Source organism: Myxine glutinosa, chromosome 7 (assembly GCF_964187855.1).
Source record: "Myxine glutinosa chromosome 7, kmMyxGlut1.1, whole genome shotgun sequence".
In the NCBI taxonomy this organism is placed as follows: Eukaryota; Metazoa; Chordata; class Myxini; order Myxiniformes; family Myxinidae; genus Myxine; species Myxine glutinosa.
The window spans coordinates 114,505,926-114,531,942 of NC_136267.1; the positions used below are offsets into that span (position 1 = coordinate 114,505,926).

The 26,017-nt window shown below is 42.4% G+C and overlaps 1 protein-coding gene and 1 pseudogene across 7 annotated transcripts in view; one reads left to right on the forward strand and one right to left on the reverse strand.

Moving 5' to 3' along the window:
- Positions 1–26,017, reverse strand: part of LOC137431541 (protein Aster-B) — a 213,068-nt gene that overhangs the window by 127,451 nt on the left and 59,600 nt on the right. For all 7 annotated transcript variants that reach the window (XM_078782163.1, XM_068122962.2, XM_068122963.2 and 4 more), the window contains exon 2: positions 20,897–20,977. In XM_078782163.1, the coding sequence (XP_078638289.1) occupies positions 20,897–20,977 (81 nt within the window). The remainder of the gene's footprint in view (positions 1–20,896; positions 20,978–26,017) is intronic.
- On the forward strand, positions 638–2,505 carry LOC137431545 (uncharacterized; annotated as a pseudogene).

The window sequence follows — 26,017 nt, forward strand, 5'->3', positions numbered from 1 at the left end:
TCCATGTGTCAGAAATGGCCATTTTTGCCACATTTTCATCAAATTATTAAAATCGCTGTAGAAAACTTGAGCTGTGAGTTTGGAATGTCCATCATGCATTTTTGTTATGTCCTCATATGTACTATCAATAAACAATAGGTTTTTTGAGGTGCCCTCAGATGGTACCGACTTCGTACCTGGCTCATGGACTATTGTGTTACAGCATGAATTTACAATGGATTAAATTGAGATTTTCTTTTGTCACTGATCTACACACTGATCTCACATGTCACTAATGTCAACTGATCACTGATCTACACTTTTGTCACCCCATAATGTCAAAGTGGAATATTTTTTTTAGTAATTTCAACAAAATTATTAAAAATAAAATATAGAAATATGTAATTTATGCAAGTATTCAACCCTGAGTCAATACTTCAAAGAAGCGCCTTGGTGCTCGTGGTCAGATGGAGGAGAAGCACCACCACGTGACAGGAAGCGGCCACACGGTGAATAAAAGCCGGCACCCGCTGGGGCTCGTGGTCTATCCTCTTGGTAAGTGTGACGTAACGCGCGCGTCATAATTCTGCTTCCGGGTCCAAACACAAAACCACTGGAGCCAAACACCAGCTAGACTCAGTGAGAAAAGTGCTCGGTCATGCCGCAGTGTTGCGTTCCTGAGAGTGTAAATAGATCAGAAACCAACCAAGAACTGTCTTTCTACTGATTTCCTGCTAATGAAAAACAAAGGCTGAAGTGGCTGAAGCTGATAAGGTAAATGAGTTTGTATAATATGGCATAAGCCACCACACAGTGTTAGTGTACTGCTGTGTTGTGTACAGACTGCAATACCCAGCAGATACCCAACCACTCGCTCCCCGTCCACCCCATACATATATTCCCTTCAATATCTCTCACTACCCTCCTACACCTCTACCCCCCTAAATAATAGGTCATATCAAACCCTCCTCTTCACACACATACAGATGCTTCCCTCTATTCCCACTCCCACACTTATTACCCTCCTTCTACACATACACAATTAATCCCTCTCAGATATTTCACAGTATCCCTCCCCCTACCCACAAATCACCTCTCCCCCCCCCCCTCCTCACAAACACACAAATATTTCCCTGTACATATTCCCCCACCACACACCCCCTCCAAACACACCCTCTTCTTACTCACAAAACAATCATTCAGTATTTACTACTAGACTAACATAAACTTTGTTTTTTTTCAGACGCAAAGATTTCATCCCCACTTGCAACTCTCGAGTGTGCAGCTGGCACTTCTCCAATGGAAAGGATGAGGGACCATCACGGTTTTCATGGAACTCGGACAAGACCTTCAACTTTCCTAATCCTGAACCGAAAACTCATGTGCGACGTCGGAAACGCAAACAGCTGTTGGAGAACTCTGTGGATGAGAATGAAGACGATGCAGTCCAAGGTCTCTTGGTTCTAGCAGATGCTGCTGCGAGCACAGTGAACAGTACAAGTTCTGTAACTGCTGGTGAGACTATTTTACGAATAGAAAAGGACATGCTGATCAAGGAAAATGAAACCCTGAAAAAAGAACTTGAGAGACAGAAACAAACATTTTCCTTCAAACAAATAGAAAAAGATGCTCATAAAGTTCAGTACTATACAGGTTTGCCAGTTGTCGCCACTGTGAGTTTCCTGGAACAGTTACTGGGGAGATTTGAACTGACCGACCACAGCACCTGGACTGTACAGATGTTGGCACTTGTTGACCAATTGCTGTTGACCCGAATGAAGCTGAGACTCAATTTGAGCAATTTAGATCTGGCAACCAGATTTAACTGTAGTACTGCCACTGTGACCAACATCTTCACTACAGTTGTGGGCACGCTCTATGACATTCTGTATGTTGGGATGATGGAGAACAACATTCCGTCCACAGCCAAGAACCAGAAGTGTCTTCCATCTTGTTTTCTTCCGTTTCCGAACTGTAGAATTGTCTTCGATTGTACCGAAGTAGCAGCGTCGAAAACAGAAAAACTGGACACCCAGTGTCATCTGTACAGTCAGTACAAGGGCAGAACAACACTGAAGTCACTAATTGGTGTTGCTCCGAATGGCGTGATGACTTTCGCCAGTGACCTCTATGGTGGGAGTGCTTCAGACAAAGCAATAACTTCAGACTGTGGAATCCTCAAGCAACTGCATCCAGGTGATATGATTCTCGCCGACAAAGGGTTCACCATCCGAGACATTCTTCCACAAGGAGTTTCTTTGAACATTCCAGCATTTCTCGTTAACGGCCAATTCACCCAAGAAGAGGTCGTTAATAACAGACAAATTTCTGTTGCTAGAATTCATGTTGAAAGGTCAATTCAAAGACTCAAACTGTTCACAATTTTAGATCGTATACCATACCAGTTTAAGAAAAATGTCAACAAGATCCTGAAAGTTTGTGTATGTTTGACAAATCTGCAGTCTCCAATTCTACACGAAATTCAAGATAAAATTTGATTGTTACATAACGATATTTATTGTTGTTTAATACTTTTGCAAAACATATAAATATCTTCAATATCATATTCATGTCGTGAACAATAATGAAATTAAGAGAGAAAAAAAATAGTTTATGAATTTTGGGGGGCGATCACATGTTCTTGAGAAAATAAATTGGTGTTTACAACAATCCCTTATAGATCAAACAGATATGTATATATATATATATATATATATATATATATATATATATATATATATATATATATATATATATATATATATATACTGTATATACTATATATATATATATATATATATATATATATATATATATATATATATATATACATACATACTGTATATATATATATATATATATATATATATATATATATATATATATATATATATATATATATATTCTTGTATACTGAATCGAGGCTCGTGAAAGAGCTAACATTTACTTCACAAACAAATCAACCAGACAAACAAAATATATAAAAAGAGGGAGCGGAAGACAAGATGGGGAGAGAAGGGGAAGCACACAAACACAACATTTGAGAGCAGGGAGATGTGTGGGAGGGAGAGGGCTTGGGGGGAGGAGGCGTGGGAAGGGGGGGGGGGGGGGTGGGAGAAGTATAAAACACAAGGACACCAAGGACTTCCAGGACAGAAGTTGGTATTTCAAAAAAGTGGAATTGGGGTGAAATTAGCAGGGGTAGAAAAGATCAAGGTTTTGGATGGGGGAAGATAAGAGATGGTGGTGAACAGCTGTTTTAAAGACCTGGAGGGTGGAGTGGGATTGAAGAGAGTGAGGGAGTTTGTTCCAGAGGTGGGAGAAAAGAGGAATGAAGGAGTGAAGGTGAGCAGAGAGTCTTGATTTTGGCAGTTTAACCATAAGAGGGTTGCAGGCAGATCTTGTGTGACCTGTAGAATATTTGTGGGACAGAGCCCAGAGAGAGCTGGGGGGGCAAGGCCAGAGAGGAGTCGGTAGAAGACGGAAAGACCACCAACCTGCCTGCGGTGAGTGAGGGAGAGGCCCTTGGAGTTAGATTCATCGCGGGAGATTCCAATGATTCTGAATGCTTTGGTTTCAACAGCGTGAAGACGAGCTAGGTGTGAGGCAGGAGCACCAGCCCAGAGGGGAGAGCAGTATTCCATTGAGCTGCGGATGAAAGCCTTGTATGTGGTGAGGAGCTCAGGTGTGCCAAGGAAGGACTTCGCACGACGGAGGATGCTCAGTCGGCGACTGGCTTTGGATGCCAGATTTGAAATGTGGATTTCCCAGGAAAGATCATGGCAGATAGTGAGACCCAAAAGCTTGAGTGACAGAACTTCTTGGAGAGGATTATTCAGAAAGTGGATGGGTTGTCCAGTCGGTCTTTTCGGAGAGACATCGTAAGAGTGTGAGATTTGTCAGGATTGAAAGACATGTTCCACTTGTTTGCCCAGTCTGTGATTTTGTCCAGGTCTGCAGAGAGTGAGGAGGCTGCAGACTGCTGATCTGAGGGATGAAGAATGGAGCGACAGAGAGAAGAGTCATCAGCAAAGAGATAGAGAGGATTTTCAAGAGAGTCAGAGAGATCATTGATGAAGACCAGAAAAAGCACAGGGCACAGAACACTGCCTTGGGGAACTCCAGCCTGAACAGGAAGAGGAGATGAGAGAAACCCATTCAGGGCCACACGTTGACTACGACTAGAGAGGAAGTCCGCCAGCCATGCGTGGAGATTTCCATGGATACCAAAAGAGGAGAGTTTGGTGAGCAGAGCGGGGTACCAGACCGTATCGAAGGCACGTGATATGTCAAGGGGGACAGCTCTAATTTCCTGTTTGGCATTGAGGACCTCCATCCATTGTTGAGAAAGCAGAAGCAGCATGTCCAGAGTAGAGTGACCAGGTCTGAAACCAAATTGATGATCAGAGATCAAGCCATTGGAGAAGAGGAAAGATTTCATATCTGAAGTTATGCAACATCATGTTATGCATCATGTTATGCATCATGTTATGCAACATCTTTACGTCAAAATAGATGGTCGTTCATGCTTTGAAAGCTCAAACATATATTCTATGGTGTGTATGTACAGTTTACTCAAACAAAAATAAAATTTGATCCAAAATTTTGTCGATTTTGTTTGGTTCAAAAATTTAAAACAAAATTGTTCTTTTTGGAAATTACTCGGAAAATTTTTAGGGGTAAAAAATGGCTGTTGCCAGCCATATTGTGAATGCCGTGTAGCTCTGTCACAGTGTGTGTGAATGTAACACGTCATGAGTGGAACAGTTATCAAGCAAAATTAATTGGATTAGAGCCCACAGGCCTCACCCGATGTGTGGGATCTGGGGCCCCCAGAAACGAAATATTTCTAAATCCTTTGTGATGCATTCTGATATATACAGTATAGCAGAACACATTACTTCAGCTTCAAATTACTAGTATGTGTTTTTTTTTTTACTGTTATTTATAAAGTTGTTCATACTGTTGTTAATTCAAAACACAAAATGGACGAGCACTGGTCCACCTTTTGTATTCAGTCAGGTGGATCTGAGCAAAAACAAGTGGATATTGTCCAGTGATCCAGTGCTTTTCACACACACTGCTGGCAGCTGTCACAGCAACATTTTACAGTGGCGGATGGACCTCGACTCAACCATACTATTCCAGGCGTTATAATTAAATATGGCAACAGAAGCATGTAAATTTACTACAAAATGATAGTTGGCAAAAAAACTGTCTTGTAGAACGTCTCTAACTTGGCGATGCTTGTGTGTGTGTCACAGGCTCCATTTTCGTGTTTGGATCCGGAAACAGAATTATGACGCGGCGCGTTAAGTCACGGCTTACCAAGAGGATTGGCCTGCTGTGAAGTGGGTGAAACGTCACCTGAGACCGAGTCTGCTCTTGATTATTTTGCTCAAATTTGCAAGATCTGTTTTTAGTTTTTGGTTGGAAGCACCTTCTTTGTTTAAAAATGTATAATCCCAACTGACCCAATCTTTTATCATACATGTGTGTGTGTGTGTGTGTGTGTGTGTGTGTGTGTGTGTGTGTATGTATATATATATATATATATATATATATATATACATATATATATATATATATATATATATGTATGTACGTATATACTAGCGTAGATTGACTCGCTACGCTCGCCTCACTACACGTCATCGCAGAGGCATGGATTTGTTTAAACTGAGGTTAATGAACTGACTGAACTTGAGTTGATGTGTTGTCGTGATTTACACCAATCATAATACAAACATTTCTTTTGTACAAATTTATTTGTAATATTGGTGATATTATTTATTTGTAATAAAAAAAATGTCCATGTGGTATAAAACTCTAAATGGTCAAGGGTCCAAACTGTCTAATTAGTCTGAAGGGTGTAAGTGGGCTAAATGGTGTTAAGGTCTAAGGGGTCGAAAGGTACCGTAAAATGGGGGTGAATATGGACAGCAAGGTGAATAGGGACACAAACTGAAAAAAAGTTTGGAAACCTTTTTCGCTGAAAATTGATAACCATACTGATTTGTTGATATTTGGGTTGAAAGTGTTCTCTTGTTTTTTTAAAAAGCAACTTATAGTCCCTATAAACCCCATATATGGGTTAAATAGGAATAAATAGGCTTTTTATGGCTGTCCCTATTCACCCCGTTTTACGGGTGAATAGGGACAGTCACTAATACAAAAAAATAATAATCAAGAAACAATCCTGAGTTTCCAACTTATTGCTAAATTGATAGCTCAGATGGATGCACATAATATGCACCCATAATATAAACCACGGTGCCAATGAAAAAAAATATGGGATGAAAAGTTTCTCCAAACTGTCCCAATTTCTTGATTATTTTTTTTTGTATTAGTGACTGTCCCTATTCACCCGTAAAACGGGGTGAATAGGGACAGCCATAAAAATCCTATTTATTCCAATTTAACCCATATATGGGGTTTATAGGGACTATAAGTTGCTTTTTAAAAAAACAAGAGAACACTTTCAACCCAAATATCAACAAATCAGTATGGTTATCAATTTTCAGCGAAAAAAGTTTCCGAACTTTTTTTCAGTTTGTGACCCTATTCACCTTGCTGTCCCTATTCACCCCCATTTTATGGTACTAGAGGGGCATAAAGGTTGAAAGGGTATAAAAGGTGGGAAGGGTGAAGGTGTCTAAAGTATTGAAAGGGTCTTAAAGGTGAAAGTGGTCTTGGGGGTCTTACAGGTCTTCAGAATATTTTGGGACTTTTGGGTCTTTTGGATCTTCGGGGTCTTTAAGGGTCTTCAAGGTCTTTTGGGTCTTTGTGATCTTTTGGGTGCTCTGGGTCTTCGTGGACTTTCGCGGTCTTAAAAGGTGTCAGGGGTCTCAGCAGTTCAAAGGGTCGAAAGGTATATTCCAACATTGTGGAATTAATATAAGTACATAATAAATATACAGGATGCAACCGGCGTCCAAACAGTACTAATTAATAGACATATAATCACACAGCTTCACGGCTTCCCGGACAGATGGACAGACCGATGGCTGGCTTCAAGGACCATGTTTTTCGGTTATATATATATGTGTGCGTGTGTAAATATATATATTGTTACGTGGTCCCCTCGGTGACTACCTGGTCTCGGTGACCCCCGGACCGTGAGAGGACCTTCGCCAGAAAGTAGTATTATATATATGCGCTTTCGCAACGCAATCCCTATGAATTCCACCCAAGAGAAACTGATGTGCAATGATATATTTCCAGGGTAAGGATATCATACGATTTCAATGATACAATCACGGATATTCCCCGAGCAATCAACAACAAACAACCATCAACAATTCCCAATCCACAATCAATTCCCTATATGATTAAGATGGCCATCTTATCTATGTGTGTCCACTTCTGTACTCACGCCCCCCTTGGGTCTCTGCCCCTCACAATGTCTCTGGGCCCCTCCTGACCGAGATGCTGGTCGGCGTCGCCGCACTCGGGCGGTTGAACGAACCCCGGGTGGACGTGTTTCCACCGGGCAGGTATCGTACCAGGCACCGCGGCTGCAGCCCCTCGTGGCCACGCGCAGCGGGTACGGTAAAGCAAGCCAAAAGCCCCACGCCGCTTGCAAGGCGTGTTAGGCCCCCAACGTGCGACCCGTACGCGTCTGTTTAGACGGTGCCGCGAACGGTGCCAGACGCGGGGTCGATGCACGGCCCCACGTCAACTTGACGTCTCCACCGGGTAGGTACACGTCCCGGTAACTCCTCTCGCCAGACGGGCTTCGGAACGGCGCTTTTCCACGCAGCGCAAGGTCGATCCCACCTTTCGTCGGAGCGGGGCGAGGAAGAAGAATAACCGTCGCTTTTCTTCCTCGTGTCTTTTTCTCTTCCGTTTCCGGTCACTTCCGTTTCCGGACACTTTTCAGAAGGGCTCCTGACCCTCCAACCACAACAACCCTTAATCTACTACACATGGATAAGCAAAGACCTGAATGGTAATTCACATACATTCACATAAATATGTAACAAATGGTAATTCACATACATTCACATAAATATGTAACACTCCCCCCCTTCAAGAAAGAAAGTTCGAACCCAGCGAAAACTTTCTTTGCCGGCCAATTTGGGAGAAACAAACCAGATAACTCAACCCCCCCACATTATCAGTTCCCCCCGGGCACAGTTATCACTTAAAAATAAAGCAACCAAAATTTCACCACAACCCCTCCAGATTACTCACTCTGGACTAAGCACCAGCAACGACATTGTCCCTGCCAAATCAAACTCCATCTCATGACCCTCTGACTTTGACCGTCAGTTTCTTGTGAATGAAGGTTAAGGGGTTGATCAAAAATCCAAAGTTAAGCAACTCGATAGCACTTTTTCCGGGAGGCCAAGCCGAGTATTCACTACATGGATGCCTTTAGGAACGTGGAGTTCACGGTTAGTCCGTGCAGGAAAGTTCTCTACATGGGCGCCTTGAGGAACGTGGAGTTCACGGTTAGTCCGTGCATGAAAGTTCACTACATGGACGCCTTTAGGAACGGCGTTCACGGTTAATCCGTGTAGGAATCTTGGCTCGGCGGCTCCGCCGCATTCAGTGCTTCAACTTCTCAGAACTTCCCTAATAATTATGGTGGGATCACTTGTCCCTGTAGTCCCATGAATAGCGGTCTCCTTCTCGGCCACTACTTTGCCAATCCTTCCTTCGGGAGCTGCCGTAACTCAGGGAGCCTCCATAATAATATTGATTGCGGCCACCACCAAAACTACCACCCAGTTGTCCTCTCCTGTAGACCTCTCGACGCCTACGAAATGCCTTCCCTACTGTTATGGTCCGACCCTCCAAATCCTTGCCATTCCAATTCTTCTCTGCCTCTCTGGCGTCTTTTGTGCTGGCAAACGTGACAAAGCCGAACCCTCTTGACTGTTGCGTTTCCCAGTCTCTTACCAACCGCACTTCCACCAGCGGCCCATATCTGTTGAAGACAGAGGTCAAACCTTCTTCCTCTGTTTTGAAGTTCAGTCCCCCTACAAATAACTTGGCACTTTTGTCGCCATCCCGAGCTGGTGTGGTGTTATTTTCCCTGCTGGGCTCTTTACCAACCCTCAGGTTACCATAAACTTGACCCCCGGCCAAATCATTCCCGATAACCACAGATACACCCTCTACAGGAAGCGTGGCTTGTAAACCGACGGTGACCGGTCCTGACACCAAATCGGACTCCAAATGGATGACATGAAGTGGAGCACTAACACCGCCCCCGATCCCCTGTAAACGAACACTATCCCCCGTTGCCGTCTCCTCGGACCATGGCAAAATGCCTTCAAGCATTAAAGATTGATGTGCCCCTGTGTCCCTCAATATCCTAACCGGTTTCCGGTTAGTCGAGGCTCCATCCCGTGACACAAACCCCTCTGAAATAAATGGTTGGTAACCCTTTTGATGGCGATTTCTCACAATGGCCATTGCATTTGGAGTCGTAATAGTCGGACTCCGCTCTGGGTCTTCCCTTTTCATGCGGTAACAACTGGACATCAAGTGTCCAGGTTTCTTGCAAAAAGCGCAAGTAGGCCCGGAGGAAAAACTCGTGGTCTGCCTCAGGCCCCCCGAACTATAAGTTTGTCTTGGGCCCGCATCCCTCTGATTTCGAACAGGTGGGGTATCCGCGTTGTCCCCATAATCCTCTCGAGGCCGCCGCCATGTATGGTCGTTCTCCGCACCTGCTGTTCCCCACCTCCCCTGCGGAGATCTAGGCGAGGAGTTAGGTTCGTGGACCCCTATTCGGTGGGTTAAGGCATAATCATCTGCCATGGTGGCTGCGTCCCACAACTTTGGTACTTTCTTTTCCTGCAGGTACACTTTGATGTCCTCGTGGACACACTGCTGGAATTCCTCCACCAGGATCAAGTCCCGCAATGTTTCGAAGTCTTTCCCGACTCCTTTTGACTCACACCACCGATCAAACATGTTTTCTTTCACTCTGGCAAACTCCACATGGGTCTCACTCTCCCTCTTCCTGGCATTCCTGAATTTTTGCCTGTAAGCTTCCGGAACCAACTCATAGGCTTTGAGGATGTGCGTCTTCAGTACCTCATAATCTGCACATTGGTCCATTGGTAGCGCCGAATTAATTTCCTGAGCTTTCCCCACCAGTACACTTTGCACGAGTATGGTCCAGGCCTCCTCCGGCCAGTTTAATTGTCGAGCCACTTTCTCAAAGTGTGGAAAAAATTTCGCGACTTCCTTTTCACTGAACGGTGGAACCAGCCTCACATGTCTGCCCACATCCCAGGTTTTCTGGTTAGGTGTCGACCCCGTCAGCAAGGGTGGTGCCTCTCCCCGTTCTCTCATTAACTCCAGCTCCTTGAATTTGATTTCTTGCTGAAGCTCCATGTCACGTTCCTTTAATTCCCTTTCCGCTTTTCTCTCCTCTGCTTCGAGGTCCCTTGCAGCTCTCCTCTCCTCTGCTTTTCTCCCTTCTAACCTTTCCTGGAGTTCTCGTTCCACTCTCCTTTCCTCTGCTTGTTTCTCTTCTCTCCTCGCTTCTGCTTTCCTTTCTTCTTCTTTTAACCTTTCCTGGAGTTCTCGTTCCACTCTCCTTTCCTCTGCTTGTTTCTCTTCTCTCCTCGCTTCTGCTTTCCTTTCTTCTTCTTTTAACCTTTCCTGGAGTTCTCGTTCCACTCTCCTTTCCTCTGCTTGCTTCTCTTCTCTCCTCTCTTCTGCTTTCCTTTCTTCTTCTTTGATCCGTTCCTGGCTCCGTAATTGCAACTCCAGTTTCCGGAGCTCAACGTCTTCTGGTTCTTCGGGTAGCCACTCCCAGGCTAACTCGTCCCATGTTCCTAATCCCACCATAGATTGTATCACCGTGGCCTGCAACTCTGCCTTCCTCAAATTAGTTCGGACCTCCAAGTTAAAATGTTTGGCCAATTTCAAGAGGTCCGACTTTAGTAACGCTCGGAACTGTGCCTCACTCGGGGTTACCACAAAGTTCTGTGCCACAAACGCCATGGTGCCTATCGTTAACACCTGTTAACCTTCACCCAAGACTTTACCCCAATTTCTCAAAAAAATTTACCAATTAATAATTAATTAATAAATTTTAATTAATAAAAAACTATTATTTTATTATGTTATACAATTTTAAATCCCGGACGTAGACCCAATTGCGAAACCGCAAATCGTAATTTGGACGAGCCCCCAATTCTGTTACGTGGTCCCCTCGGTGACTACCTGGTCTCGGTGACCCCCGGACCGTGAGAGGACCTTTGCCAGAAAGTAGTATTATATATATGCGCTTTCGCAACGCAATCCCTATGAATTCCACCCAAGAGAAACTGATGTGCAATGATATATTTCCAGGGTAAGGATATCATACGATTTCAATGATACAATCACGGATATTCCCCGAGCAATCAACAACAAACAACCATCAACAATTCCCAATCCACAATCAATTCCCTATATGATTAAGATGGCCATCTTATCTATGTGTGTCCACTTCTGTACTCACGCCCCCCTTGGGTCTCTGCCCCTCACAATGTCTCTGGGCCCCTCCTGACCGAGATGCTGGTCGGCGTCGCCGCACTCGGGCGGTTGAACGAACCCCGGGTGGACGTGTTTCCACCGGGCAGGTATCGTACCAGGCACCGCGGCTGCAGCCCCTCGTGGCCACGCGCAGCGGGTATGGTAAAGCAAGCCAAAAGCCCCACGCCGCTTGCAAGGCGTGTTAGGCCCCCAACGTGCGACCCGTACGCGTCTGTTTAGACGGTGCCGCGAACGGTGCCAGACGCGGGGTCGATGCACGGCCCCACGTCAACTTGACGTCTCCACCGGGTAGGTACACGTCCCGGTAACTCCTCTCGCCAGACGGGCTTCGGAACGCTGCTTTTCCACGCAGCGCAAGGTCGATCCCACCTTTCGTCGGAGCGGGGCGAGGAAGAAGAATAACCATCGCTTTTCTTCCTCGTGTCTTTTTCTCTTCCGTTTCCGGTCACTTCCGTTTCCGGACACTTTTCAGAAGGGCTCCAGACCCTCCAACCACAACAACCCTTAATCTACTACACATGGATAAGCAAAGACCTGAATGGTAATTCACATACATTCACATAAATATGTAACAAATGGTAATTCACATACATTCACATAAATATGTAACAATATATATATATATATATATATATATATATATATATATATATATATATATATATATATATATATATATAAAATAATAATAATATAAAAAATCAATTTTTTGGAGTCTTTGACTTCTGAGTTTATCTGCTTAAAAAAACTGAATGTGCCGTCTATCATGAAATAAAGGTATGCTTTGATTACAAACAATGCAGAGGAAACAAAAGTCAGATTAACATTTAAAGTCAATAATAATAATAATAATAAACTCTAACCCATCCTTTCGACGATCTTTTATGGAAAACGCTAGTGGAAAAATGGAAGGTTGTTGTCCGTAATTTTGCTTTTCCCCTGCGTTTTCAAGGCTGAATAGTGTGTAAATACAAAATTTACAAACAGACTATTTCACATGTGCATGGACGTGTATTCACATATTATATGAAGTAAATAAATTGTCGACAATACATCATTTCTCAATATGAAGAATTACCAGCAACCATTTTGGAAAAGTACGTGCAGCATTTAACTCTACATCTCCAAATGCCATAAATGTCTATGCCCCTGAGAACAAGGGGAGGGGCAGAGAGTTGGGTGAGGAGTGGGGAGGATTAAGGACTTGCGACAGGGGGGCGGGGTTGAGGGGGGGGGGGGGAGGAGGAGGCACCAACATGGTGAAGAAGCAAAGTACAGACGGAGTCCCTTCACGGCCACATCCATCTGTGGGGTGGTATAAACAGCTAATAAATAATAAATAGAAATATATACAATGAAGAAGTGCATTCCATAGCTCCAACACGAAGCCTCTGAGGTTTATTCTTCACTTAAATAAACATGTTCGTTTCACAATACGTACTGTTACTCTTGAGTAATAATGGACAACAAATAAACAGTGATGGCTGGATAAAGTACAGTATATAAAAATTGGTGCATACATCAATACTCAATCATAAAAATACAAATCATAGTACTGAATTGCACAAGGCTCGAGAGAAAAGAATATATCAGCTTCCGCTCCTGTCTCCCTCCACTTAATGGACCAAACTCCCTGGTGGACTTACCGCTTTCCAACCCCATGACACTTCTGCCATGAATCATCCAATGAGAGGCAATCAAGGTTGCATTAAGTCACGTAAACTTACAATATCCCCATCTGATAGGTCAACCCTTTTAATACCCACAAAGAAAACATTTAAAAGAAAATCAAAAAGACTCAAAGCTTATATGTGACAAGGAAAGATACAGACAGACACACGAGTGAAGTGACACCCTCTTCTACATAACCACTTGTCAACAAATGTCAGGCGAATTAATACAAAACCAACAAGAACTAAAGGAGCTAAGCCAAGCAGGGTTATTTCGCCTAATGGAAGTCATCAGCTGAGGGTTTGCTCAAGATCGATGAGAAAAGTGGGTCAGGATATACACTGCCACACAATACACCTCATCCCAGCATTTGCAGATAGATGGCAGTACCACAGTAGCCATCATGAACCTGATTTACCAATTGAAATGTCTTACAATACACCAATTCCAGTGATAGCTTGAGGAATACCATGCATGGTACGATTAAGACTAGTGTGCTTTTGGGCTGCACTCAAAGAAATAGCACTCAATGGGTTGCATTCACATTTATCCAAAATGCACCACATGATTATATATTTTTAAAGCCATAAAACACACGATCACAATATGCAGCCAATCAGCCAATGAGTAATCAGCAGTCAAGTGATCAGGAAAAGCAATACAGCATATCTTCAGACCACAGGTAGGAATAGCGGCACTGTGCGTAATGAGCTGAATCAATACTGTAACCAGGCCGGATCAGAGCTACAATGCACGTACAACAGAGAAAACTCAAATTCCTTTTAAATCATCTTACCTTCATGAATGGTACATGAAAACGTGCAACAACGCAACACACGTCAAAAGAAGAACGTTCAACTATCTCTCACTGGCATGTCATACTGCACTTTACAGCTTGTTGAAACGGAGATTGTAACAAAATGAAGCTTGCTTTGTAGTACATTTGCTCGGATACAATAACAGACTTTCAGAACTGCAATATTACTGTTCTTGGCTTACAAGGCATTCAATAGAAGATGCTCAGAGACAGTCATTGCGCACTTTAACTCCCGGCATCAGACACACGCTTGCACATGCTCTACACGTCTCCGGGACACGTCAAAAGATAATCATAATCAAGAACCAACGCACTAGAAGCAAAGTATCACTTTGTCATTCCCAAAATGATTTTATTTGATGCAGACCACAATTTACAGCCAATTTCAAATTGCAATATCATTAACAAATAAATGATAATTTAAATTTTTTCATGCCGCGTGATATATTTCTAAACAACATAAATCCCAGAGATGGTATAGATTCGTCATATTGAACAAATTATGGATAACAGAACTTCATCTTTTATTGTCAGCAACATAATCGCTTACCTACGTGTCCAAGAGGCCGCTTGCATTTGCATAAACAATGTCTCAAAATGCCACAATGAAATGGGCATCATGCCTAACCATTGACAGGTCTGCTGCATAGCCAACCAAAAAGCACCATCCTTTTCCATACAGCTCTATACAGATGTACTGTGCCACACCCAACCTTCACCGGCCAACAGAGGAAGGACAGCCCAGCACTGCAGTTCTGGCACAGCTCGTGATAACTGCTAACTCACCTTTTCAGTGGTTTATAGAACAGGAAATATGATACCAGAGGCTTTCAAAAAACTATAGGAACTTGCATGCAAGCTTGTTATACGGCATTATTTTCATTAAAATTATTGTGTGTTCAGATATAATCCAGAAGTTTGCCATGTGAAACAATTAATTATCAATCTTACTAATATTGAGCAAAGGTGTCATCAATTTTTTATGCAAATACAGCATGTTCCATGAACACATGGTGATCGTGTGTGGTGAAAGTGCACCATGATCTTCTGCAGTAGCAAAATCGAAAGCTGACTTTAAGGTGAACCAAGGTCAGAATATCTGGCAGATGCAACGAATGAATGAGACATTGTCCACTTCAAGACGTTAAGCGTGAACGAATACTGCATCAGGTGACCAAAATACCCACCTTGCTAGGTAATCTCTCTACATGGAGCATACAAGGCCACCTTCATCCCTAGATTCCTGATTTCCTCCACTCACTGTCAATGTGTCGCTATCAATGGAACCATCTCCCCACCTTTACCAGTGGAGTCTGAAGATCCCCAAGGCGGTGTGTTTGTCCAGTCTTGTTCATCATCTACATAAACAACCACTCCGTTGGTTTGGAAAACCCTCTTTTTTGCAGAAGACTCACATTGTCGTATAGTACCACATATCACAGCTAGGCAGACATTATCTGAATCACTCTGTACTGATCTCGAATTAGTTAAATGCTGGTCTGATGGATCTCACCATCAGCCATGACCTCGACTGGGCCAACCAAGTCGTAAAGCTTACCTAAAAGCCAACCAGTGCCAGTGTGGGCATCCTCCATCGACCCATGGAAAATGGGCATCCTCCATCCTTGGAAAATCAGAGCTCCTCAGTCTACCAGATATTTGTCCAGAGATCAATGGAATACTGCTTGCCATTAGCTGATGCCCCAGCATGACATCTGTCTCTCCTGGATTCTGTGAAATCTAAATCTCTCAATGTTATTGGAATCTCCAATGATGATGCCAAAGCACAACGACTGTTGCTTTCACATCGCAGACAGGTCGGTGGTCTCTCTTCTTTTTTACCACCTCTTCTCCAGTATTGCTCACTCTGCTCTCTGTATCCCAACACTCCCCAACAATTTTTGTGGAGAGAAATGAAAAGGCAGTGTTTTAACCATCATCCACAAAAACTTGGAGATGTCCAACATCTGAGTAGGGTAGGTCCCAAGAAATCTCAGCACTCACAATCGACATTTAAATATCATATCACAAGCTTTTCAAACTGTTTACATGCAAGTTTTTAATCGACTTCAACACTTGTCTGATAACTGGTGACGAAACATGACTTTGCCACAGGGATTGCCAAACCAAATCAGAATGCATGCACTGGGATGACCTGTGATGGCAGCACAAGGAATACATACACAAGAGATTCCATACTAACCCTCAGCTAGCAAACCCAGGAGCTCGATTTTCTGGGATGCCAAGGGAATCATACACTAAGTGATGCAATGCAGGACAATATTGCAATCGCATAGGAATGTTATACATCTCCTCATCACTATCCTCCTACCCAATCCCTGTAGAACACCCAGCCCACATGAGTCGTACTGGGCCAACACCGGATCATGCCTGCTTAAGTCCCCACCTACCTCTGTTTCTCATTTGAGTCTGGTATTTTGGTGCCATTGCTTGGGGTATAGTTTCCTTGTATAATAAGTACATGTGGTCCTCTATTTGTTTGGCTTCTGATCACTAGATGTGCTCTGTTTATTACGTATTAGCGGCTTGTCTCCCTGTCTCTGTCTCTCTCTCACTTTGTGAGAAATGTTTTCCCAGTTGCTTGAATAAGTCGATGTTTACAAAGTAACTTATCAGCAATTAATATTGTCATGTCAGGGATCCGGCTAACGCAGACCCTCTGAGCCAGAGATCTAAGCCTGGCAACCACCGCAACCACCAGTCTCGCATGAGCAACCACCAGTCTCGGTTTTATTTGAACGATCTATGAGGAAATGATAAATGAACGCAGTAGAAACTAAAAACACAGCGAGAATTAAGAGATTGTTTGGTCATTCGCGGAGGGCTTATATCTCCGGCTCAGAGGGTCTGCGTTAGCCGGATCCCTGACACGACAATATTAATTGCTGATAAGTTACTATGTAAACATAAACTTATCCAAGCAACTCAGAACCATTACAGGTTGCAAAAAATTTCTTTGGAAGAGTGGAGTGAACAAACCTAAAATTAAACCACAAACAAGACTTCTGAATGTTGAATGTCATTTAGTTTCTTGTTGATGCTATGCTCCAGGATGCAACATCCTAACCCTATGCACAAAGCACAGCACAACACTCCACACTCAATTGATTCACCTGGGCAAACACAAATCTGTGCGAAAACAAAGGTGGTTTTGCAATGGTACCACATATACACAATGTACCCACACAATGTACCTATATAGTGTGGATTGAAAGTAATAAAAATTTTATTTATTTATTAATAAACAAAAGCAGAAGGTAAAAATCGACATGAAGAAAATTGTTTGAAAATGTGAGAATAGAAATTAATCCTTTTGTAAAATTAATGTAAAACCACACCTACACAGCTGCAGTTCTTGTTTTCATGGCAGCAGCAGAAAATAAATTCTCAGTAAAATGAACAAACCTCAATTAAAATGACATTTCAATTTTGGAAGAGGGAATATATTTCTTAAGCAAGAAAACTTTGACTGCCTGTTGTGAAAATACAGAATGAGTCAATCCACAGACTTGTTCATGGAGTACTCCTTATGAAATGGCCTACCACCTGAAATCCTGGATGGGGAATCCACCCCAAGCTGATGACAAGCAAGACAGCCGGAAACACGTCCGTATGTCGATTCCTATCCCCAGGGGTTAGACTGGTGATTTACTAATAAAAAGCTTTCAAAGCCTTATGTAGACTCATTGATGGCAAGGTCAAGCTCAGCAGTGTAGCAGATGACACCGCTTTATGTAGTGGGCAATTTTGTCTTTCACAAACTGCAACTTAGCCAGAACGCATATATTCAATGTTGATATCTTTCTTCAATACTACAATTTAGAGAAATATTTTGGATATCTATGTATAAAGAGAAATATGTATTTGTTGCAATTTGTCCAATATATTTTCTAATTGGTGGAGCATCTCATTATTATCCTTAATTCCCATATTGTCTCTGATCGGTTTAATTGAATCTTTCAACCCTGTGAATTTCACTTCCACATTTATGAATTTCACATCCATATCTTGAATTTAATTTCCGTTGTTTTCTCCTCCATCGCCATTATGCCATTATGGAGTGACATTGAGAGTGGGGGAGGTTATGCTAATGGTTATGCCTATGCTAAGCTCCTCCCGACCACTAAGGTCAATGGCCCGGTTGCATTAAACTAATTTAAGGAAAATTTAAAGACTTACCTAAGTATTTTCTTAAATTTCCCCTCAAGGACGTCCTTGAAAATCTTTGCATATGCAAGTATTCCTCAAGTTTGTCCTTAAACTAAAGGGAGCCTCCTCCCCCTCCCCAAGTCCTTAAACATGAACCTTTGAGTTAACAAAAGGCACTCTTCATGGAAATTTGTCATGAAGAGATGACTATCGCAGTGCGACACCATAGGCTGATAAAACAATGGCCCAGTTGTAAAATATTCCCTCATCCTTAAACCATGAAGTGCTGGATTTACGTTTTAGTAGGCCAAAAATGCTTTTTTGTCATCGGTTTTTTCTCCACCAATAAGAAGCACGCTTTCATAAGTTACCCAGTTATTATACATTGTAAGAAAGATCATGATTCGTTGTTTGAGTTGATGTCAGTTTAAATTCATTTGCATACACGTATCGACCATGACCGTGGCTCGACACGCGTTATGGGTTAAGGAAAGATATACCTTAACGTATATTTTTTTTCCTTAGCGAAGGATTTCCTTAAAGTTAAGGAAATCCTTAGGAACCGTTGTTGAACCAATAATCAAGATTTTTTTTTTAAACCTCCATGTGGTGATTATTGGTAACCAATAAATGGGCATTTTCCATGAGCCGGCAGCAAAAGCGCAGACAAATCGTCGCCTCCAGCACCAAACCAATTGCCAATGTAGCTATTGCCAAAATGCCAATGTAGCATAGACCAATTGTATGCCAAAGCACATAGGCATTGCAGACCAATCATGGCCCACAGGGGTGTCTGTGCTGTAGGGCCCACCACCATCATATGCAGCGAATGCTAAACCTGGAAGTTCCATCATTCACGGACCGAGAATGGTTCAAGGCCCACATGCTGATGGATAGTAGGGAGGAGTCTTCTCCCTTTGTGGGTTTGAGGGAAACGTGTCATTATCACCCCTTTTTCCTGGCCAGGTCCCACCCAGTTAAACAGAGGCACAAATGGATGTGACACATTTTAACCAAGATATCCTAACCCAGATAAGGATGACAAGATCGGATAAGGATGACATCATAGCTAAATATATTGTTAATTGACCAGGAAAGGTGGAAGGGTGAGGAGTCTTGACATCCCAAATAGAAGTTCATAATGCCAAGGCCTGGAGGAAAAAAAAAGCAGAAACTTCAACCCCTTGGCAGACACCACACCATCAATCACAAAGTTAATTTGACAGCTTGGTTCACTAAGTGAATTATGCTGAAAGGAATAAGAACCTAAATGGACCAATGGACATCAGAGATCACAGCATAATACAGATTACAAAAATGTATGTCATATCACAGTTACTGTACCATCATTGCTCTGTTGCAACCCTGAGTTAATTTTTGCTTGAGCTGTAAACAACAATATTCTTCATGTTTTAATATCTAAATAACCCGATCTTGATCAGATGATTCATCAATTTACATGCCTTCCCTCAGTTGGACGTTAAATGGCCTGCCAACATTAGTTAGTAGACATTAAATGGCCTGCCAGCATTAGTTAGTAGACATTAAATGGCCTGCCAGCATTAGTTAGTAGACATTAAATGGCCTGCCAGCATTAGTTAGTAGACGTTAAATGGCCTGCCAGCATTAGTTAGTAAACGTTAAATGGCCTGCCAGCATTAGTTAGTAGACGTGAAATGGCCTGCCAGCATTAGTTGGTAAACGTTAAATGGCCTGCCAGCATTAGTTAGTAGACGTTAAATGGCCTGCCAGCATTAGTTAGTAGACGTTAAAGATCTTGAACGTTAAATATCCCATTCATATTTACCCTAGCTTATCTACTATATAAGAGAGCTGTTGGTTTGTGTGTCTGTGTCGCCAATTTTCTCAGAGATGGCTGAACGGATCTTCGTCAAACTTTCAGAGGTTCATCAGTGAGTGCCTGGGAGTGTTTCAGGCCAAAAAAAATAATTTAAAAGTATGAAAAAAAAGAGTTCGTTTCTTTGGATTTCGCTCGATATCGCTCGAAAGTGCCTAAACCTTTTTAAAATTAATGACAGTTATATACAAGTATACATTCGCAAAAATAAATACAAAACAATCACCAGACATTTGAACACAAATAAATCAAACAATTCCGGAAGTGTACGAAGTTGGTAGTAAGGTTTCTTCTTCTTCCTGAACGGTATCACACTTAACTCAGAAACATGATGAACGCCACATTCACCAGCATATATTCAACGAAAAGGTGATGAACCCCCTTCCTCTCCTGCCTCCCTCCCCCCCCCTTCCCCCCCTTCCCCTCCTTCCCCCTCCCCCAAACTCCCCCCTCCTCCCCCCACCCTCCCCTCCTCCCTCCCCCTCCCTCTCCCCCCCTGTCCCTCTCTCCTTTCCCTCCCCTTCCCCCACCCCCTCCCCTCCACTGCCAGGTACTTCTGCTAGTTATTTATATAATAACTATACATTACCAAAGTAAAACCAAAATAGAGTACCAAATGAACCATACAACATTCCCCATCTTAACTTCATCTGAGCAAAGAACCTCTGCTGAGCACAGTACTTCCCTATTTCTGCAATTTTATCAGCACAAGTTTTTTTTGATCTAGTTTTTTTTAAAGTTTAGTGCACATGAGGAGCAGAACAACATGAGAAATTTATCCAGCATATAAACCATATCCATGCAGTCCATTAGCTATTCACAAGGTAAAGGAATCTGAAATACGCCAAACAAGACATTGACCCAAACTGATACCCAAGACATTGACCCTTCCATACCAGCCGTGGAACGGTGGAGTGGTGATTCTCAGCGTCTCTTCCTCATAGGTGCTATGAAAGCTGCTTGCACTGCTGACCTGGCTGCAAAGATAAATACACAATCATTAGCAGAACCCTGCTTCTCTTCCTGAAGCACATCACAAAATCTTTCCCAGACAGACATCTGATCGAGTTGTGCCACCCTGCCTGCGATACATACACCAAACAATTTATAGCTGGGCTGGGATTCAAACCCAGGCTAGACAGCTTAGAGGCTAGTGTGCGTACCTCTAGAGCTAAACCATCCTGTCAGCATATATACAGTCACGTGAAAAAGTAAGTACACCCCATGTAAAGTTTTGACTTTTTCAACATATTTCAACATACAGCTATTTGATCTTCATTTCAACAATATTGATAGATAAAGGTGATATAATATAACAAATATCATGAAACATTTACATTTTGTAGTCCATTGTATAATTTAAATAAACAAAAATGCAAATTTCGCATGTGGAAAAAGTAAGTACACCCATACATTTATCACTACTTCAAATACCTAAAATTAGAATCAGGTGCACCAGCTCAGGTGCAAATGATTAGAACATCGTTAGAGAGGATCTTGGAGGAACCTGTCTTATTTAAACCTCAGACATTTAGTTTGGTTTGCTCTTTGTTGTTGAAGTGTGCTGCATCACCATGCCTTGATCAAAAGAGCTCTCTGAGGCCTTCAGAAAGAAAGTTATAGATGCCTACAAGTCTGGGAAGGGATTTACTAAGATCTCCAAACAATTTTAAATCAATCATTCGACTGTCCGGAAGATCATCTGTAAATGGAGAAGATTCCAAACAACTGCCAACTTGTTCAGGCCAGGCCGCCCCAGCAAGTTCAGCCCGAGAGCAGCCCGCAAGATGCTGAAAGAAGTCTCTAAGAACCCCAGAATGTCATCAGGTACCTACAGGTAGCTCTTGCCACTGTTGATGTCAAAGTGCACGAGGCTACCATTAGAAAGCGGCTGCACAAATTTGATCTACATGGGAGGTGTGCCAGGAGGAAACCTTTGCTGTCCAGAAAGAACATCAGGGCAAGACTAAAGTTTGCCAATGAACACCGAGGCAAAGACCAGCACTTCTGGAACAATGTGCTCTGGACAGATGAGTCAAAGGTAGAGCTATTTGGCCACAGTACCAGAAGACATGTTTGGCGAAAACCAAAGACAGCATTTGACCACAAGAACCTGATACCAACTGTAAAGCATGGTGGTGGAAATATTATGGTTTGGGGCGGCTTTGCTGCATCAGGGCCTGGGCAGCTCACCATCATAGAATCCACTATGAATTCTTCATTGCACAAGGGGTGCTTGAGGATAATGTGAGGCCATCTGTCGGAAAGTTGAAGCTCAACCGAAGGTGGACCTTGCAACATGACAATGACCCTAAACATACCAGTAAATCCACCAAGGAATGGCTGAAAAGAAAGAAATGGAGGGTTCTGGAATGGCCAAGTCAAAGCCCGGATCTAAATCCCATCGAGATGTTGTGGGGGGATTTGAAACGAGCTGTGCATGCAAGAAACCCCTCAAACATCACACAGCTGAAAGAATTCTACATGGAGGAGTGGGAAAAAATTTCTCCCAGTCGATGTCAGAGACTGGTAGACAGTTATAAGAAACGCCTCCTTGAGGTTGTTCCTGCCAATGGGGGCAATACCACCTATTAGAGCCAAGGGTGTACTTACTTTTTCCACACGCGAAATTTGCATATTATGTTTATTTAAATTATACAATGGACTGCAAAATGTAAATGTTTCATGATATTTGTTATATTATATCACCTTTATCTATCAATATTGTTGAAATGAAGATCAAATAGCTGTATGTTGAAAAGGTCAAAACTTTACATGGGGTGTACTTCCTTTTTCATGTGACTGTATATATATATGTACACACACACACACGTATGCAGAAAAGAAAAAGGCAGATCCACCAAAAAAAAACTAGATCTACCCCGCTGGTCTATTAATAAACAAGTGAGAGCAGATCTGATGTCAGGTGACATTTCACCCGATTCACAGCAGGCTTCCTCAAGCCAAAGCATTTTCCGCTTTTAATTCCCTTTAAAAATATTATGAGGAGTACAAAATAGCATAATAATAAATAATTTTTAAAATCAGGTATTTTATTCCATTTAGCTTTCTGATCCTGCAACATCACCTCTTGCCTTCCTGCCACAGCTGCTAAAAATAAAATGACCGTTTTTTAAAATTTATTTATAATTACACCATTTTTAGCATAATATATTATTTTCTCACCTTCCTGAAATCCCATAACTAACATATGTCTCGACATCATGCAAAAAGACCACCTTCTCCAATAGCTGGCCTAGCTTCTGGTTTTGTACACTTCAGGTGGTGATACACCTTCATGAGCCGTTGGCTTGTTTAGCATCACAACAGCCGATCTGTGCTTAAAGAATCGTAACAATTTTGCAAAGAGCCCCCAAAAGACAGAGTTATGCTCGTTCCTTATTTAAACGTAAGACATACGTAACACTGATTCATATTTACCCCGATTCATGCCGAGGCCTGGGGTCTATTGGCCTGAGGAAGCCCACTGAGAAGCAGGTGAAATGTCACCCGAGACCGGATGTGATATCACTTGTTACTCCCGCCAGGGAGTAATGCATTCGATCGTGCCCGGCCGTGTGTGTGTTTGTGAAGAAGATATCTGGAAAAGTTCTGAACGGATTTGGATGAAAGTTGGTGGGATGATTGCCCTTGGGATAAGGAAGAATTGATTAGTTTTTGGTGAAGCTCAGGATATTATTCCAGATCCAGGAATTTTTTCGGGAATTTTTTTTTCTGTTTTACTGCATTAAAGCTTTTATTCTTATTCTTAAATGACGTTTTTCTCCTCTAATTCCGAGATATATCAAAATTAATTCTCTGACAGTTAGGGCCTACTTTCTTTTTCATTTATTGTTTTGAGGAGAGGGGATGTTAAACAAAACGTATTATTCCAACTTGACCCACGGCGGGAGTATGCGCTCTAATGAGTGGCGTTCTAGTTTATTACTAGATTATTGAGTTACCTTATTTGGTTGGATGTGCCTAATAATTATTTTGGATGGATGTACCTGGTTGGATTGCCTTTATCCCTGATAAATTTATTGCACCCACCTTCCCCTCCTTACACTCAATGATGGTGCAATGAGAATGATGGAGTGCATACAGGTACAACTAGAAGGGCACTCAGTAGAGCACATATCTCTGCCAGGCTGAACCGTTTGTTTTGTATCCCACTGATAGGCCGGATCTGGATTCAGACCTGAACCAAAATCGAATCAGCTTGTTCTTGTCACACACCCAACCTGTCCAACAAGTTTTGTCCAAATCCGTCCATACATTTTTGAGATATCCTGCTGCTATTTTTAGTTTTTGGCCCTATCTCCCAATGGTAAAGAATCACTTAAATAATTCTAGGAGCCGGATCCGACTCCGGATCTTCACCAAAATCTAATCATTTAATCCTCGTCACATACACTACCTGTCTGCCAAATTTCGTCCGAATCTGCCCACAATTTTTTGAGATATTTTGTTCACAAACAGACAAACAAATGAAAAATCGGTCAGAGACCGAGGACTTGCCGGAATGTACTTTTTTTATCGGCCATTTTGGACAAATATGGCGGCCGAACCATGTGACCGATGATGTCATTATTATTTGTTTTCTAAACTAATTTATTCCTCGATTATGCTCAAGAAATTTTATCTTGATCGGATGAAGTTTTGTACTCGTCGAATTATGACGTCCTAATGGAGGCACCTATGACATCATCATTAACATATTTTATTCCCCATGGAGAGTTCTTTACAATGAGCCATGTCTCAATTCTTTCTATTCAGCACTTTCGGAGATATAGAGTGGAAAGTTTTTCGGTTTTTCCAAGATGGCGGCCGAACCACGTGACCGATGACGTCATCATTTTTTTTTTTCTCCGCCAGTTTATGCCGACATGGCGCTCAAGAAATTGCATCTTGATTGGATGAAGTTTTGTAATTGTCGAATTATCGAATTATGATGTCATTCACTCGATGTCGAATTGAGTACCAGTTCACTGGTAATTCCCTGTTTGTCGTTAAAGGCGGCAAAAAGGGTTGGCGTCAGGAAGGGCATCCGGCCGTAAAACATTGCTTCAAAAAGGGGACCAAAAAACAACAACAACCACGGTTCCCGAAAAAGGCCAACCCCCGCTTGCGGGGAAAAATGGCCTCTAAAGGTGGTTTATAATGGAGGCCTTGGGCCGAGAGAGTTAAAAATTGGGCACAGTCTATTCCAGGGAAGACAAATATGTGTGTAAAGTATGGCGATTCTATGTGCAATGGTGTAGACGTAGTACTGCGCACAAACAGACAGACAAACCAACCGACCAACATACTGGCCGAAATCTTTTCCTAATTTAATGTTGAGTCGGAATCTTTTCAGGCAAGTAACAAACAGACAGGGGTGGAAACATAACCTCCATCCACCTTTGGCGGCAGAGGTAATAATTGATTAATTGTAAGTAGTGTACAATAAATCCTAGGTATTGAAAGAGTTTAAGATCGAATGTTTTACTAGGGAGGGGTAAAGTGACTTTCAGGCCACCTTTAACAGTCCCAACCACCCCAATCTTTATCACAAATGTGTTTGTTCCTTATATGTTTCCAAACATCTGGGGCATTCTCCCTGCAATTTACTTCCTCTTCTTTTAATGCACAAAAGGTCAACATCACAATAAAAGCTTTTAATGTTGAGTCAGTTGATGTAAAAACATGACAAACAGGGTTTTAGCAGGTTTACCATCCTATGTCATGTGCTTCGCTCAGCAGGGAGAGTGGCGGGGCTTGGCTTGGCCTCTGCATTCAAAAGTGATCCTTTTATGCTTTTAACATTTTGAGGTGCATGATGCTAATCTGTAATATGGGCTAGTAGGATGGCTTAGAGGTATGCCAACTCGCCTCTAAGCTGTCGAGCTTGGGTTCGAATCCCAACCGAGCTGTAAACTGTCTTCCTGGTGTTTCACAAGGCAGAGTGATTCATCAATGTATGGGCCGTCCCTTAGATGAATGTTAAACAGGCGTCCAGTCTGCCGGCATTAGTC